The 16,734-nt window shown below is 41.7% G+C and overlaps 1 protein-coding gene across 1 annotated transcript in view; it reads right to left on the reverse strand.

The window, feature by feature from the left end:
* Window positions 1-100: 100 nt before the first annotated feature.
* Window positions 101-16,734, reverse strand: part of FAM131B (family with sequence similarity 131 member B) — a 35,857-nt gene continuing 19,223 nt past the window's right edge. The window contains exons 2-7 of the mRNA XM_027449816.3: window positions 15,796-15,905; window positions 14,314-14,349; window positions 10,662-10,755; window positions 9,872-10,069; window positions 9,402-9,545; window positions 101-8,979 (exon numbers count right to left, since the gene is read on the reverse strand). Coding sequence (XP_027305617.1) covers window positions 8,435-8,979; window positions 9,402-9,545; window positions 9,872-10,069; window positions 10,662-10,755; window positions 14,314-14,349; window positions 15,796-15,905 — 1,127 coding nt within the window. The 3' untranslated portion in view covers window positions 101-8,434. The remainder of the gene's footprint in view (window positions 8,980-9,401; window positions 9,546-9,871; window positions 10,070-10,661; window positions 10,756-14,313; window positions 14,350-15,795; window positions 15,906-16,734) is intronic.

Raw genomic sequence — 16,734 nt, forward strand, 5'->3', positions numbered from 1 at the left:
ACAACCTCATTGAGACCCACCCTTGTTCCTGTGATTCTCTTTTCTCAGACGCAACTCCCATGGAACCAGTCCCACAGAAATAAAACACTTCCACCAGCCAGGATGGCAAGACCACATTCTGTTTAATAACAACTCCATAAAGGACTGTACATGCTATTTTGAGCTACCTCCCCCTATTTAATGTGGTTGCTGCCACATACAGGCATGGAGGTGTAGAGTGCCATATAGTTTCCTAAGTCTATATGTAGTGTGTGTACATGTATGTATGTGTTTGTACTTGCATGTATTTATATATAACTTTGTAGAAGTGTTATCTTAGAAGTCACATTATCAAAACATGCGAAGTATATTCAACAAAAATTTTCAGGCAAACATGTTTTGGAGCTGGAAGACCAAAGGCAAATCAGACTCATTTTAGTTATTAAGGGCTAGTGTGGGACAATGTAGGGATGAAAGCTTACAATAGTGGACCCCTTTCTCTTTTTTGTTTTACTTCCATTCAGTACTTTCACCCCAGACATTAATGCACTTCTGTAAAAACTAGCTTGAAAGAATACAGATAATCACCATGCAGCCTCCCCCTACAGAAAATGTGTATGGATTGGAGCGAAAGTCTTAAAATTGCTTTGCTGCAACCTTCACTGTCCCATACACTTATGATAAAGCAGTTTCAGACACTGAGAATACAACATTTGAAACCCCAAACCTTAGTTACTTTTAAACGTGCTTCAGGAATCCATCCCCCACACCACTACCGAGATTCCCATCCACCTCCCCTGTATGTCTCAAATCCTCAGTCTGGACCCTCCAATATGTGAAAAAAAAAAAAGCTGAAACAAGATAAACCCTATTCTCTGTGAAATTACTTTTGAGTCCCAACTTTATAGCATACGGATTCCCAGAGGCCTCCAATCATGCACAACATCCACAAATCAGAGAAGAGAAATTGAAGTCAAACAAGAATATATATCTGCAAAAGAGCTTTTGGCTTGCTACATTGCTCAAACATGCAATATCTGAAAAGAAGGGAAGTCCACCTGTACTTGCTCCATGGAAGCTCAGCAGAGCTCTAGGAAAGGGTTCTTAACCTTCTGACCTCCAACAGGATTGGATTTCCATGTCCAATGAAAATGAATCCAGAAAGCTAATGAATCTATACTAGATGCTTTTATCTCATTAAAAGTACATCTTGGTGCACAATCTTGTTTCAGTAATGGAGAAAATCCTTTTTACATTGTTTGTCTGACCAGGATGGACATTTGTTCCCTTAGAGGAAAGTAGAAACAAGGCTAGTACATTCAGAATGTCCCCAATCAAAGGAGATGAGGCAAATGCTCACTAACATTCTTTCCACAGAACACTGCAACCCCTTTCTTCTGAGAAGACAGGTATCAGTAGGTAAATCCCTTGATGTCTGCAGAGAACATTCTCACTTGAACAAGTTTTCATAATTTTACAAAACAAGTCTCTACAGTTTTAGTAAAAATAGTCTTTCACAGGGAGTCCTGGCCTGACTAAATTTTTCCTCTTCCAGCAATGCGTATCTGTACTGGCAAAAATCATAATTCCTTTTTCTGTTGGTCTATATTATATATGAGTAGACCTACACTGACATTCATAGAGCTTCTTTTGATTGCCAAGGAAAAGATTACTACTTTGTTCCCTATACAGGGGAAAAAAGTAAGTACAAGTATGCAAACAGGCCCTGATGTTTTAGCACAGGTATTCTATGTCCATTCGATAACATAATAACCATTTGTCTTCATCCCTACCCCAGTCAACTCTTGGAGGCTCCAAGACTCTTTCTGAGATGAGGTGAGACATCCCTCTCTTCTGTTCCTGTGCAGATTTACTACTATTTAGTGTGGGAAAAACCTGTGATATAGAAGAGGCACCTGACATTGACTTTTCCGCTTGCATTCATATTTGAGACTGTACTTTAATGACTATAGGCTGTGCTACATATACATTTAGTTCTAATAGGCAGCACTTTACTAACATTTTTCCTATTTTTTCCTTTCCCTGAGCCATGGCATAGCAATCTTTCCCCATGAAATTGCTATAGGGGAGAGGAATCAAAGCTCTGTATAGGAATGGATTTATTTTTTCTTTCCATTCCTTTTCTTTCCCTTAGAAAAAATTCAAAGCTAGTTTAAGGGAAATACTAGATTGTTTAGAGTTATCAGAACAAGGAACTTCTATCCAGAAGAAATTAGAAGGAAGAGGTTTAGACTGCAAGATAGTAGGGACTTAGGCAAACTGAATAGATTGATGTTGCACAGATCAGAGTTACAATTAATAACCTTGCCCCCCCTGCTCTCCACAATTGTTAGAGGTGGATTTATTTCAGTTTGTTTCTCTTTCTAGGCAATTACCAATGCAACAGTAAAGGTAAACTGAGCCAAATTTAGATATTTTGCTTTTCTGCTAGAGACAAAATTCACATTGACTTTATTTGGACAATAAGTTAGTTCTTATCTGGAGTATTTCTTAATGGTTCCCCTGAAGAATTAAGCATGTGGTGAACCATTTTTCAAAGACAATGAAAAAGAAGCCAGCAGCTGGCCTAGTTCAGAAAGGTGTCTTTCCTTTCTCTCTGACAAAAAGTGTGGCCTATAATAAGGACTGCCATGAGTTGTGCCAGTCCTGGAGCTACGGCTTGTGTAGCAGTTCTCTACCTGGTTCCCTTCTGCCTGGAGTCTGGCACAGAACTTCCTACTTCTGTTTTGTAAAAATAAACTTCAAGTTTTTCTTGATCTTTTTCCCAACCCTCTCTCTCAACTTCTTCCCCTCACTGGCCACACTTCTTGCCATTGTGCCAAGCACACATAGTCGTCTACAAGTTTGGCCTGTTGCACCCTGCCTTGCCCCACCACCATACCTCACACCTGTCAAACAAAGAGAACAGTTTCCTTCTCTTCAATCATCTTCAGGCCTTCAACTAACTGTTGTTGCTGGACACAGTACTTCATGCACAGACTCTGCCTAGGTATGAAAAGTCATTCTGAATCTCACACTAGATTGGAACTGGCTTAAAGACAGGGACAAACCTCACCTCCAATATGTTTCAGTCCTGCACAAGGCTCTTCCTCTTATAATTACAGGAAAAGACACCTCAGTATCTTTAGCTGCTGTGGAGTATAATCACTGGGTACATCAGTGATTTGTGCATATCAGTTTTATGAATTTCAAGGGTATGTCAAGTTACTAAAGGCCTCCTGCCTGATTGCAAGGGATTATTTCAAAGGATCCTATGGAAGAGGAGGGAACCCAAAATCAGATTACAGCACTAAAAATTCTAAGGAAAATGCTAGGGAAGGAGAATAGGGGGAGTATATCCTCTCAGGTTTCCCAGGTGGGTTTCTTTTTCTTTGACAGAAATTTCACATGCAGCTTAAAGCAATTTAAGTTCCATCTGCAGCCAGAGAAACATCGTTCAACATGACCATCTGCACATTTCACAGGACCTCAGTGATGCATGCCTCACCATGTAAAAAATACAGGTTGCTGATCCCACTGAAACTCTTATTTTGGTAGGAGATGTGGTTAGTTTTCAATGGTGCCAGTTCCTGAGCAGCCAAATGAGTGTTAGTACTGGTGCTTTTTAGGCAGCAGAAGTATACAGCTGGTGATGAGAGAAGGGAGGAAGCATGACAGCTTCTTTTGTCATCTTCGACTTATCACAGCAATGCCATTTCAAAGTGCACTTTCACAGTTTTCCTAGCCTAATATAAAGGCCAGCTGCTGAGAATAATGCTCACTCTCCCTCTGCTCACAGCTGTTCCCTCTTGCTTATTTTAGAAAGGTATAAGTGACCTGACTTGTTATGAGGTCAGCAGCATGCTAGTGTCTGTACAAGAACTGTGGGAGATGGGTACAGTTAGGGTAGAGGGCTACCTCTTTCACAACAGCATCCCATTTTGATCAGCTCAGAGGTATGGTTAAATTCTGTTCTCTGCTGCAAGTTTATCATGAAAGGTGATGTTAAAGTTTTAGAGAGGTAAGGGGGGTGGGGGCAGAAGAGGGAAAGTGGAAGTGGTGACTTGTCAGTGGCTTCACAGAAGCTGCTGATTTAGAGACACAGAAACTAAAGCAGCAGATTGACTTCTCAACCCCAAAGCCTAAGGTAATGGGGTTGAAAAAATTCACAAGGCTTGTCAAGAAAGCCTAAAACTTATATAAAGAATAACTTACATAAGCTTCTCTTGTATGGTCCTTGACTTTGAGGTTTGGACTACGCAAGCAAAATGATTCTCTGAGTCATTGTAATCCTAGGGCCCTGAAGGGAAGGATCCCACACTGTGAAACACAGCAGGGCCCGTAGACCTCATGTGACTGATGAATAGGAAGGGTGCAACCCAGTGTGCCCAAACATGGTGGACTCTACTGGATTTTAAGTGGAGAAAATAAGATCTGCCCTCCCCCTAAGTCATACAACCACAGCAACAGAAGCACTAGCACTGTGACATTCCTAACACCAGCACTGGAAAAAGAGCAAGGGGGACAATTAAACAATCAATTGATATTCATCAAATTACATAAATGGTCATACAGGAAAGAGTTACAGCTACTGGTAGATAAGCAGAGGCTCAAACCAATGTCTTGGTGGTCCTAACATGCCACAGTTCCCTAGCCACATTTTTTCTTTTATTTTTTTTTTTATCAAGGTCTGTGGGATACAATGTTCATGTGCCATTCAGCAACTTCCTAACTCACCCAGCTGCTCTACATTTGGGTAAGCTAGACGCTATGCCTTAGAGATGAAACATGCTCCTGTCCTATGTTTAGTCTGCTATGAGGCAATCATTACCCATACATTATTAGGGCATATTCAAACTGCTGGCCCAAAGGTGCTGGCCCAGTGCTTGCTCCAAATCTTAACATATTATCTGCCAAGATTTTGCTTATTTCTTATTTCCCTATTCCTTCCTCCAATCCAGTCTCTGGGTTTAAATGAAGTAGTATAGCTGGCCAAAAATAGGCAATCAAGGGAAAAGGAAGATAGAATTTTCTTACAGTGGAATCTGAGTTTTCTTTCAGATAGGGTCACATGTTTAACCCTTCATTCATATTCACTATAATAACAGCAATAGCTCCTGTTGAAGTCAAAGGCTTTGAGGTGCTGGTAAGGAGAAAAAAAAAAATCTACCTTTACTGCTTCAAGAAATATCAAAAAACTATGTAGTGCAGCTCTGGTCTGAAAAGGACCTGTATAAACAAACAGTAGAGCTCAGTTTCTTAGTAACCCCAGATCAAGCATACTCAGCTTACCTCTCCTTCTTATTTTCAGCCTCATGGGCTCAATTTGCACTCTGAGTATTTGGCTGGACTCCCTCCAACTCATTTACCCTTACCAGCATAAAGAACTGCAGGCCAAATTTTGCTCACAGAGCACCTGTGCCCTCCATATGCTTCAATAGGTATAGCTATATAATAGTGACTTTTCTGGAAAATGTACAGTAAGTTCCAGGTCCCTCTCTCTGATACTGGATAAACAGAAGCAGCAGGCTTGTTACCTAAGAAAAGGCCAGGTTATACAAACCATTTTCAAATTATATTCAAACTGCCTTTCCAGTCCAGCTCTGGATGCTCACTCAGGTTGCAACTTATTATGGGTAAGCCTGCTATCTCTAGTCAAGCTCCTTGCAACTGGAGAGGAAGATACATTTCTCTTTTGGATTGTGGAAGAGGTCATGAAATTTTATTCACAGAAAGTCATGGTCTTTATGAAAAAGCTTTATAGAATTTAGACAACTTTAAAGTTTTTACAGAGAGTAGTCTTGAAACCTGTCAGACTTCACAGAGAATAAGTGTATCTACAGGTTGCTAGACATAAGGTAATGAAATTATAAAGCAGGGTATGATTCTCTATCCCATTCCATAGAAAACTGGAAAACTCAACAAGTTTTCCCCTGGTATTGAACTCCACAGAATTTTCTACAAATTCAATATTTTATATATATATATATATATTTATTTTTTTTTTTGCATTTTTTCCTGTGTAGATCTTTCCCTCTCACTCCCTTGCATGGAGAAAATGTACATCTTTTAGACATTGATCAAACACCTTAGTAAGTGTATCACATGTCCACATTAAAAGAAAAAAGTCCCGGACAAGTTGGCCCTCTCACCTTAGTCCTATAAATAACACAGAGAGATCATTTGAAGCTATTCTGAAAGCTACCATAAACATCCAGATTGGTCCTGGAGAGGCACATGGAAACAAAACTGTGAGAAAAAAAGCAATAAACCCAAATTTTCTCCCACAAAGCAACATACTAGACCATTCTGTATCCCTGAAGGTTTTTAGAAACAGAAATAATTAACATTTGCTCATTTGACACCTGATGAAGTGTCCTTGGCACTTGCCCTGTCACCTATTCTGGTTCATGTCGTTTCATAGGCCCAGATCCCTGACTAGGCTCAAGATAGTTCAGGAAAATGAACTAGCATTGATCCTGCAAAACCTGTAGATTCATCTTTATGAAGCGCTGCTGCCCAGGAGAGGTTAGCACCTGAATGTGTAAACATTTGTACAAAGATACTGAAAGTTCATCATTCAGGAGAAGAGCTACCTCCTAAGACAGATGTAAGCAAGCCCAAGGAAATGGGTAAAAAAAAAAAAAAAAAAGGAAAAAAGGTCACAAAAGATTTTATCTCTTACCTATACCAAATTATCAATCTTACTTTAATATCCAAAGGTCTTTTCCTTTAGAGGAGCAATGGAGAGGGAAGACAGATCTTCTTGACATGGTCTTGGCTAGAAAGACTTGGGAGTTCATAGAGGAGTTCCCTCTTCATGCAGCTGCCTGTGTAAGTGGGAGAAAGCTGAGTAGGGTAAAGTTCCACCTGAGAGGAGACAGTTTCAGGGTAGGGTAAATTTCTACCTTGAGACAGGTTTTCAATTTCCTTTCAAAGTCCCTCCCCTGCAAAAAGAGGTCTGTAGAAACATAGTGAGCAATTGCAAGAGACTGAATTCCCACAAGTCAATGAACCATTTTTTTAACAAAACAAACGAACAAACCAAAAAAAAAAAAAAAAGTAACCCATACAAATAGGAAAAAACTCCTAAAATGAGCTTTTTCCACTCCTGAAAAAGAGATGGAATGTGAAAAGAAACAGATCAAGTGTTGAGCACTATTTACATTTCTTGGGGGCAGGAAAACAAAAGAAGTCAGGAATATAGTCAGGAAGAAGAAAGAGGAGGAAACATCCTCTCTAGCCTCTTTCCTCCATCTACATTTGGCACTGCAGAAGGAGTGGCAGAAATAGGAGAGGTGTAGTATTTCTGATACTGGAGTACAGGCTTTTACCACTATTAACTGCTTTTTTAGGAACACTTAACCAGCAATATAAAAAGTTTTTTAAAAAAGCAACAACTGAAAATTCCACTGTAAACTGGATATCTGTGATCTCATAGTTGTACACACTATTCCTGGATCTGCTGCCTCCCCATGCTTCTGGCAAAGGAAAAGACAGAAGGATGCAGCAGCAGCACCAAGATGGACATGTTCTCAAGCCCTCTGCAAGAGTCAGCTTTTTATGACTGTCTCCGTAGCTGAAAATGTTCTTTCCACTGGCATCCAGTGCTCAGTGCCAAAAGGACACACCACTCTTGCCAGCTCCTAGGAAGGTAGGAATGTCAAAGACAGAAACAAATAAATGAAAGACTAGAAAGAAAGAAACCAAAGCATGAGTATCTCAGAGCAGGGTTAGATTCGTATCTGCATCCATTCTTTCAAGCCACAGTAGAGCCATGCCCACAGATCCACACCATCTGTACTGCAGCACAGTGTGTGCCCACGGAGTGCAGTCTGTATCCATTAAGCCTACGATTTCATATCAAGGTGCTATTGAGGATCTGGTTACACAGCAAATCCTTCATCTCAGTACAGTCTATATTGAATACAGCCTTATTCTCTGCATCAGCCATAATCACTATACTAGTGCAATCTATATTTGTAAAGCCATATCTTCATTTAAAACAGTCTATATTCATATATTCTATCAAAGGGCATCAAGTCCACAAAGCAACATCCATTTTGCCAGGCTGGATTCTAGCCACATAGCCACTCCCTATATCAAGCCTGTCTTATTAGCCACATCCCCAGTACCAGAAGTTTGTATCCAGAGCCAAGACTTTGTATTTATAACATTTAAACATGATTTACCAATCCAGATCTCTCCAAGCACCTCACGTGCATTGCCCAGAGCAAAGAAAATAGAAAATATACATGTATGTCCACACCGGAGGGAAAGGTCTTCATGTGTCAATCACTCTGAGATTTTCCTTTTGTTTAAAAAAATAATTAAATGTAGGAATGTAAGGTGTGTCTGCTCGGAAGTACAGGGAGCTGGAGAGAAGAATTTCTGTCGTTTCATTCCTCGTCACCCATCTCTTTGTTCAGCATTAATGAAAATTTCACAAAAAGCCTCAGTTGTTTGTTTCTCCCTCTTCCTCATCAAAGGATTGAACCCCAGAGGAGGTGACATCTGAGACTTTGCGGCTCAGAGCAGCATGTTCCAGTTCCTCTCGAGGAGACAGAGATTCCAGGTCCCGGCATACTACATCATCCTCCTCTGGAGAGGGCTTCTTGTTTATGAGAGGAGCCTTCTCCAGCTGTGGGTGCCCTTCGTCCTCAACATGGTCCTCCATGTAGGTGCTGGACTCAGCCCCATCCCCACCCTGAGCAGTCTGCAGGGGCCACACATGGACCAGCCCTGTGCTCTGGATGAAGTTTTGCTCCTGCTGCTGTGGCTGCAGCTGTTGCTGCTGGAGAAGACTGCTCTGGATCAAAATACTTTCCTGAAGGTTTGTCTGGGACTCATCAAAATTCTGGCCTAGGTAGGAGCCAGTTGCTGGGGAAGCGATGAGGGACTGGTCACTGGTCTCCCAGGCATCAGATGAACCTAAGCAATACATGCCCTGTGAGACATAGGAATGAGGCCAGCTATCATACTGCGTCTGGGCCATATGCTCTGCAGGAAAAGGAAGGAAACAACAGACAGTTAGACACGGTAATCCAAGCTGGTTCATTCAGATAGCTTGGATGTCTGTACATGGTACTGTATTGGACAGGGTTGATAAATGGTTTTGAGGAGAGGAGGGTGAAGAGGAGAGGTAGTACTAGGCAGTAGGCATATGAACATGACCATACCCACAAGCAACTGCAAGAGCTAGTGGCTCTCCACAGTTGTGCCCAAAAAGCCAAAGGAACTGGGCTTTGGAGCCTCTCTGTTAATGTCAAATTCCTTGGGGTGCAAATAGGTGATGCCTCTGCTAGATTCCAACCCTGGAATTTGACACTGCAGAATAAAACAGGGCAAATGGAAGTACAGTGACATGACACCAAGAGCAGAAAAGGGGTCTTTCAAGATTAGCAAGAGGTGCTGGAGCTCACCTTGGCTTTCCATTAGCTCCTGATAGTTCTCAGAGTAGTTGCCTGCTGGATTTTCCTGATTTGAGTTTACACTCACATCCTCACCATCCATAGAGGACCAGGCCATGAGAGTCGCCTCTGATATAGCAAATTGCTCCATCACTCCTGTACCAAAAGAGACGTGGAGGGGGAGCAGTGATGCATGAATGCCTCCACCTCTCACCACCCTCTTAAATCTTACCTCTTGGTCTCTCTGTCCCACTATGGTCCAATCTCAGCAATGCCCATCACCCATAGTTGGCCCTTACTGTCTACACTTTGCATGCCATTGACAATACTCCAACCACAGTCTCTCATCTCCTTCTGCCACCTGAACCACCCAGAGACATTCCTAAGTGTGTTTTTTGAGGATCCTGCACATTGGTATCCCAGTGATTCTGCTCTGGGTCATCCCAACCAACCCAATTCACATGCAAAAAAGTCAGAACTACCTGCAAGGAATCGGGCCTCCTTTTCACCGTCACTCAGGTCTGAGTAGGCATCAGCATCTTTGCGTGCTGTCTCATGCGTGTGCTGCTGCTGCTGGCTGTTACCTTTACCCCAGCCTTGCCATTCAATCATGTGAGCCACACGGCCTTGGCCCATAGCCGTTGGCTTTGTGACATGGTCCTTCATGCTGCGGGATATCCCTAAGGGGCCAGACATTAGAAAACAAGGAGGGGCTATTACACAGCTCCAAGGTTGTTTGCCTCTCTGTTTACCTCTCTTGGAAGTGGGGTTTCTCCCCTCATTTCCTGACAGGGTTCAGGCCTTGGGTTGGGTGTCTCCCACCTTTCACTGTATCCCTCTCCAGGAGAGTTTCTCCATCTGTCCTTGGACTGGTTCTCAGGAGGGGGAAAAAGAGGAAACCCCAAATATGAAAGACCATTTCCTTCCTTGCCTAGAATCCATTTGGGACAGAGTTGGGCATGAGTGATGAAACCTGGAAGTGAACAAACTAAGAAATAGAAAATGGGGTTAAACCCAAGACAGTTTGAGGGGAAACAATTGAGGATGTCTGAGCTGGGGTGCGTGGTGAGAAGCAAAATCTGTTTCTTGGAAAGTGCAAAAGCTAAGAGATTTCTATATCTCTAACCATGGTGGTAGAGGCTGCTCTAAGGCCTAGAAAAGGCATGAGTAAGAAGGGAGCAGTTGGGAAAGCAACAGGGAGCTATAAGAAGAGGCCTTGAAGGCTTGTGGAAAGAAGCTGCCAAGGATAAACCCAGGTTTTAAGGACCTCACCAGAGAAAGATGATTTAGCCAAAGCCCCAATCCCATAAGCATTGGAGTTGCGTTTCAGCTTGGGGAGGATGGAGGTCGTATCTTCCATGGAGAGCTGAAAAGAGAGAGAATACGAAGAAATATATAGAGGAAGATGAAAAGAAAGTGAATGGAAGTAAGATATCGGTTTAAGAATTCCAGAAGGTAGAGGGAAGATGAAGAGCAGAAGCAAGCAACAAGAAAGGGCAAAAGAGGAGATGAAAAAATTAGAAGCTATTTAACCAATATTTGATAGTGCATGGCTGTGGGACTGAGTGAGGCAAGGTCAGTGGCAGAGACAGAAGTAGGCTGTGAGAGGCCTCCCTTTGGCTGCTGCCAGTCCTCTATGGACATGCTGCACTGTTCTTGCTCTTCGTCAGAGAGGCAAGGCATGGCTGATGGACAACCAGGGAGCTTACAGTGAGGAGCTGACAATGTGATAGGCAAGACACACCAATATGCATTGCACTACAGATATTATTTTATATGTTGCTTTTGGTGTTAATTTCCTCTCATATTTTACATGGTCTTAAAATGAACATGACTGTATCAGTGGTGCATATTGTTTCATTCAAGCACCTACAACTACTAGTAAAGAAATGAGGTCAATTCCAGTAAATTTCACTCTATTCTCTTTCTTCATCCTAAGTCCCTGAATAACAAGGACAGGCAGCAGTCGTAAACACAATAAAACACAGTCTCTCAAGATGAATTCATCAGGCTTCTTCAAAGATGCCAGGCATTGCATTTGAGGCTAAATTTTCATAAGGGCTAAAGAAGCATTGCTTTTGCTCTTCATTTCAGCCTCTAAAACTCAAGTCCACCATGTTCATACCCAGCATCCAAACACACAGATACTCAAAAGTAGTGACCATGACAGTGGAAATTTTAAAACCTGATCTGAAGCAACCATTTGGCCATAGGTATGGACCTCATGAAAGCTGAGAGGAGCAGGCAGTCAAATAATCGCAGGCAGTCAAATAATTGGAGACAAAGACAAGCATTGATATCGAACTGCATATAATCCCAGTCAATTGCCAACCTAAGAGAGACGAGTTTCTCTGAAAACTGAGTGTAAATGTAGTGAGTGAGGCATTCTGTAACTTAGCAGCCAGGAATGAGTGTGTGTGACACATAACCTGAAGCTATCAGAAAGCAGGGAAGAACAATAAAAAAGGTAAGGTGTAGCTGAGAACACAGCTTGTTCCATTGTGCACTTCCTTTGATGATGAAGCTGGTTAAAGAATGCCAGTCTATGCCCCCACTGGTCATTCTTGCCTGGGCACTGCTGTTCAGTATCTGTCCATTTGTTTCAAAACAGCCTGAGGACTCTGCTATGAGAAACCTAATGAAAATGACCTAGAACAGAAAGCATCTGCAGGAGGTCTCTGCCACTCCAAGGCTGAACAGCTACAGCAGGAAGGCAGGAATGAATAGGAAGAGAAGGAAATTCATGAGCCAGCACTGATGCCAAAGATATACAGAATTATACTGAGGAAGAGAAAGAGACACATTGAGAAAGGACTTGATGGATTCAGAATGGGCTAGAAAATTGGAAATTGCAAGTAAGAAAACTATCTTCTACTGTCTTTAAGGAAACATGACCTTGTGTACCTTGCTTTCAGGTAGACAGAAATGCAATGAGAAAAAAAAAAAAAAAAAAGTGGTAAAGTTCTTCTAGTGAACTGCTGTATGCTGTGTAATTTTCCTGCTCAATGTGTTTCTCTAAGCAAAAGAGACTAAGCAAAACATCCCAAGCCATACGTGCCACAATGGATGAGATGTCAGTAGTAAGGGTTGGTGTATTGGGTTTATGTGGGAAGGGTTTGGTAGCAGAGGTGTTACAGGGGTGACATCTGTAAGAAAAGCCCAGAAGCTGCCCCATGTTAGACAAAAGACAGTTGCAGTCAGCTCTGAAAGGGACCTGCTGCTGGCAGAGCTGACCCCACAAGCAATGCTAGTTGTGCCTCTGGGAGAGCATATTTAAGAAAGGGGAAAAAAACTGCTGCACAACAGCAGCTGGGAGAGAGAGAAATGAGAAACAGCCCTGCAGACACCAAGGTCAGTGAAGGAGGGGGAGGAGGTGCTCCAGGTGTCGTAGCAGAAGTTCCCCTGCAGCCCATGGAGGAGCCCCCGGTGGAGCAGGTGGATGTGGCCTGGAGGAGGCTGCGGCCCATGGAGAGCCCCCGCAGGAGCAGGCCCTGGGCCAGAGCTGCAGCCTGTGGAGAGGAGCCCACGCAGGAGGAGGGGGTCTGGGGGGAGCTGCCACCCATGGGGGACCCATGTTGGAGCACTCTGCTCCTGAAGGACTTCTCCCCATGGTACAGAGCCATGTGGGAGCAGTTCTTGAAGAGCTGAAGCCTGTGGAATGCCCACATAGAGGACTATCTCATGGGAGGGACCCCACACTGGAGCAGGGGAAGAGAGTGACCTGAAGGAGTGGCAGAGATGAAGTGTCATGGACTGACCACAGGCCCCATTCCCTGTTCCCCTACACCACTCGGGGGGAGAAGGTAGAAGAGCGCTGATGGGAGTGGGTGGGAAGCTGTTTTTAGTTTGCTTTCAGTTTCTCACTGTTCTAGTCTGCTAGTGATATGCAATAAGTTATATTAATCTCCCTGTGTTGAGTCTGTTTTGCCAGTGACAGTAATTAGTGAGCAATCTAAATTAGTGAGCAATCTAAAATCTCAATCCTTGAACCATTTTCTATTGTATTTTCTCCCCCTCTTCTTTTAAGGAGGGGGAGTGAGAGAGCAGTTGTGGTGGAGTTTAGCTGCTCAGCAGGGTAAAAACACCACAGTTGGTTAAAAAGGCAAATCCCTTTGGCATTCAGTGACCCAAGTGCTCTCAAATCACAGAGAACCAGAAAATGACACACATTTAAAAAGTATCTGAAAGTTGAAATTGCTTACAACTGCCAAAAACTTGGCTTCTAATCCTACCTTCAAAACATATAAAACTATCAACGCTAATTTATGGGAAGATACTTTTAAGTATCTTTTTTAAGTATCTTAAGTATCTCAACCAGAAAGAATAGTTTGGTAGCACTAATAGAAATTATTCCCTTTTCAGGATATTCTTTTTGCGCTAGTGGAAAAAAAAAATCATGGCATAGGTGTTAAGAGCAACAAGGAACATATGTTATTAAAATATTTGTTTATTTCTTCTTCCACTTATTAGCTAAAGTTAAGTTGTGCTGACCATCTTCCTCAGGGGACTGTAAAAAATGTCTTTACTTCTGTATGTAGCTGAAAATGATAAGATACATTTCTTCCAAAGTCCTGGAAAAGATCAAAGACTACTGATTTTTTAAACTTGTTGGATATACTTCTTCTTTATCTAACAGTGCCAAGAAATATCACAAAGAAAATATCAGAAATGACACACATTTATCCCAGAGGGATAAAGGCAACTTAAAAGCCACCTGCAGATCTAAATATCTTGTGAGACAGTAAAGCCACAGAAGCAAATCAAAATTCATCAGCATCCTCTGAATCTTAGACAATGCTCAGAAATTCAGTGGCAGTGAAGACTTTCATTCATGTTTCCATTCTGATTGCCACTATATCTAATAAAAGACAAATCCTGGGCTTTCTATGACTAGAATATGAACAGTAGTGTGGTGCATACTCACATTGATACCATCCCAGGAGAAATCTGTCCGTGTTTGCTAAAGAAACCAAAAATGGACATGAGTTAGTGTAATGAACAAGTTGCAAACAGCTATGCATCTCTCCAAGTAGTTTGCCATAATCAACAGCCAGTACTCTAGCTGATAGATTAAAAAAACTTGTGTCTTTCAAGCTGGCTTATTCCCTATTGCTGGATGTGGTGACTGTAGGTACAATGGTATTTGGAAGTATGCAAGTCCATATGAGGATTAAAAAGTACGAGAGGGAGAAATACAAACACCTTTAAGACTCCCCTTCTAAAAACTTTTCGTTGCTAAATACTGCAGCTGGAATCTCTGTATGGGAGGTGCATCCCTCTGAGGCTAACACAAGGAGGAGCTACACTACCTATCTATTTTTACTGTATGATAGCAAGTCACAGAATGATTTTCTTCCAAAATTATTTTTGCTTGTAGTCTTTCAGTTTGTCCACTCTGACCCACTTTCCCTTTGCAAAACAGATCCCTTGCCCATACCAGTCATTACAGCAACAATTCATAGTGCATTTCCTTCAGCTGAGAGGACTCGCATCTCAACATCTTGGCTTGGGGATGTGAACGCTCAGGAAAATTTAGATGAATTGATTACAGCTATGGTAATTTACATAAATCAAAATGTTTCATGAGGTATGGTTTATACTCATTGGATTTAAAATCTGTATTTGATTTTAACTGAGTTTTCCATACAAGGTTAGGCTCCACTATTTCTGTCATGATTTTGTGAAACTCCAAGATTCTTAGAGTTGCATTCCAAGCCAGCAAAGTGTAATAAGGAAATAAAGTATAAAAGGGAAATAAAATACCTATACATTAGTACTTTGTAAGATTAGGCAAATCGTATGTTATTTGTGAACATTCTTTGTGATTTCCCAAATGTTATTTGTTGATATTTTTATTAACCAGGACTGCATATTCTGAACCTTACAGAGCTGAAAATTCAGGTATCTAAACTGCAATAATTCAGAGCAGGAAATGAATCAGCCCTTGACTAAACACTAAATCAATTGGCAGTGAGTTACTAGTGAATGCATTCCTAAAAATCAAAATGGAGACAAATGTTTCTTCAGAAGATTGTATGGCTATACTGCAGAAGCTGGGACATAGTGCTGGATATTTCAGTGAATCCATTATTCAAGGAATGCAGACCTACAGGCTTGTCAGAACTGCCACAGTCTTATTCATGTTCTGTTCTGCCTCTGTTGTGAGTGGTTAAAAACATCTTTATGTGCAAACTCTTACTCACTCTGGATATTCTAAAGAGTGACTCAACTCTACTCAACACAAGCCAAACTGCACAGATACGGAGGTCTGATCCTTGGGTGCACAGTGACATCCTAGTCTCCTCCCACATGATGCCCCAGTGATAAACAACATGCATTTCTAAACTCAGAAAGAATCATATCTTTCTGATCCCCCTGGAAAAGTGTGTCTGGGACAAGCACTCACCTCCGTGGAAGGACGGTGGAAGCTGCTGCCATGCAGTGAACTGGTGCTGTCCATATTGATTTGGTCCACATCTTTCAGTCCTTTCCAGTCTACTGCAATCACCTCATTTCCTGCAGGAACATATCTAGTCAGGCTTCCAAATGCCACTGACTTAAATGTGTTTTAAGAGTCTTGAAAGCCAAGTCAGCTTAGCATACAGAAGAATCACTGACTTTAAGGCCACAATGGCCTTAAACCAAACCTGATTTTTATCAAACCATCTGTACATCATTAACTGTTACATTTCACAAGGATATCTCCATATGAAGACCAGTCATTTGTGTTGATGAAGACCAGTCATTTGTGTTGCTCTCAAGCAGAATGTATGCTTGGCTAAAGCATAGCTTCCCAGAAGAAAAGAATCTAGTCATGATGTGTGACAGAATAACCAATTCTTTTGATATCCTGTTCCAATATTAAGCCATCATTACTTAAAAAGGCATTTCTCCTTTTTAATTTGAAATGGTTTGGCTTCAGCTTAGAGGTGCTGGTCCTTGCTTTGCCTTTCTCAGAAAGATTAAAGAGCTTTTTAATACCTGCTGTTATATTTCAGAAAAGGTATTCATACATTTGACTTTCTTCTTGATGTATCAAATAGACTGAGATCTTTAGGTTTTTCATTGTATAGCATTTTTCCATCCCCCTTAATAAATTGTTTATTATTTTTAAAGACATCTAAATTTGACATCTAAATTTTTGTAGTTCTTCAAAATGCAGACATGAAACCATGCACAATAATACAGGACTCCTATCACCCATTCTGCTAATAAAGGTAAAAATGACTGGCTGCTCCTCATCATATCAACCCATTGTGCCATAACCTTGCAGTAGACTCTCATGTTCAGCTGTTTGTTCACTGAGATCCCTATGCATTCAGCACAGTTTTCTGGGATTGCCACC

This window comes from Anas platyrhynchos, chromosome 1 (genome assembly GCF_047663525.1).
Source record: "Anas platyrhynchos isolate ZD024472 breed Pekin duck chromosome 1, IASCAAS_PekinDuck_T2T, whole genome shotgun sequence".
Classification (NCBI taxonomy): domain Eukaryota; kingdom Metazoa; phylum Chordata; class Aves; order Anseriformes; family Anatidae; genus Anas; species Anas platyrhynchos.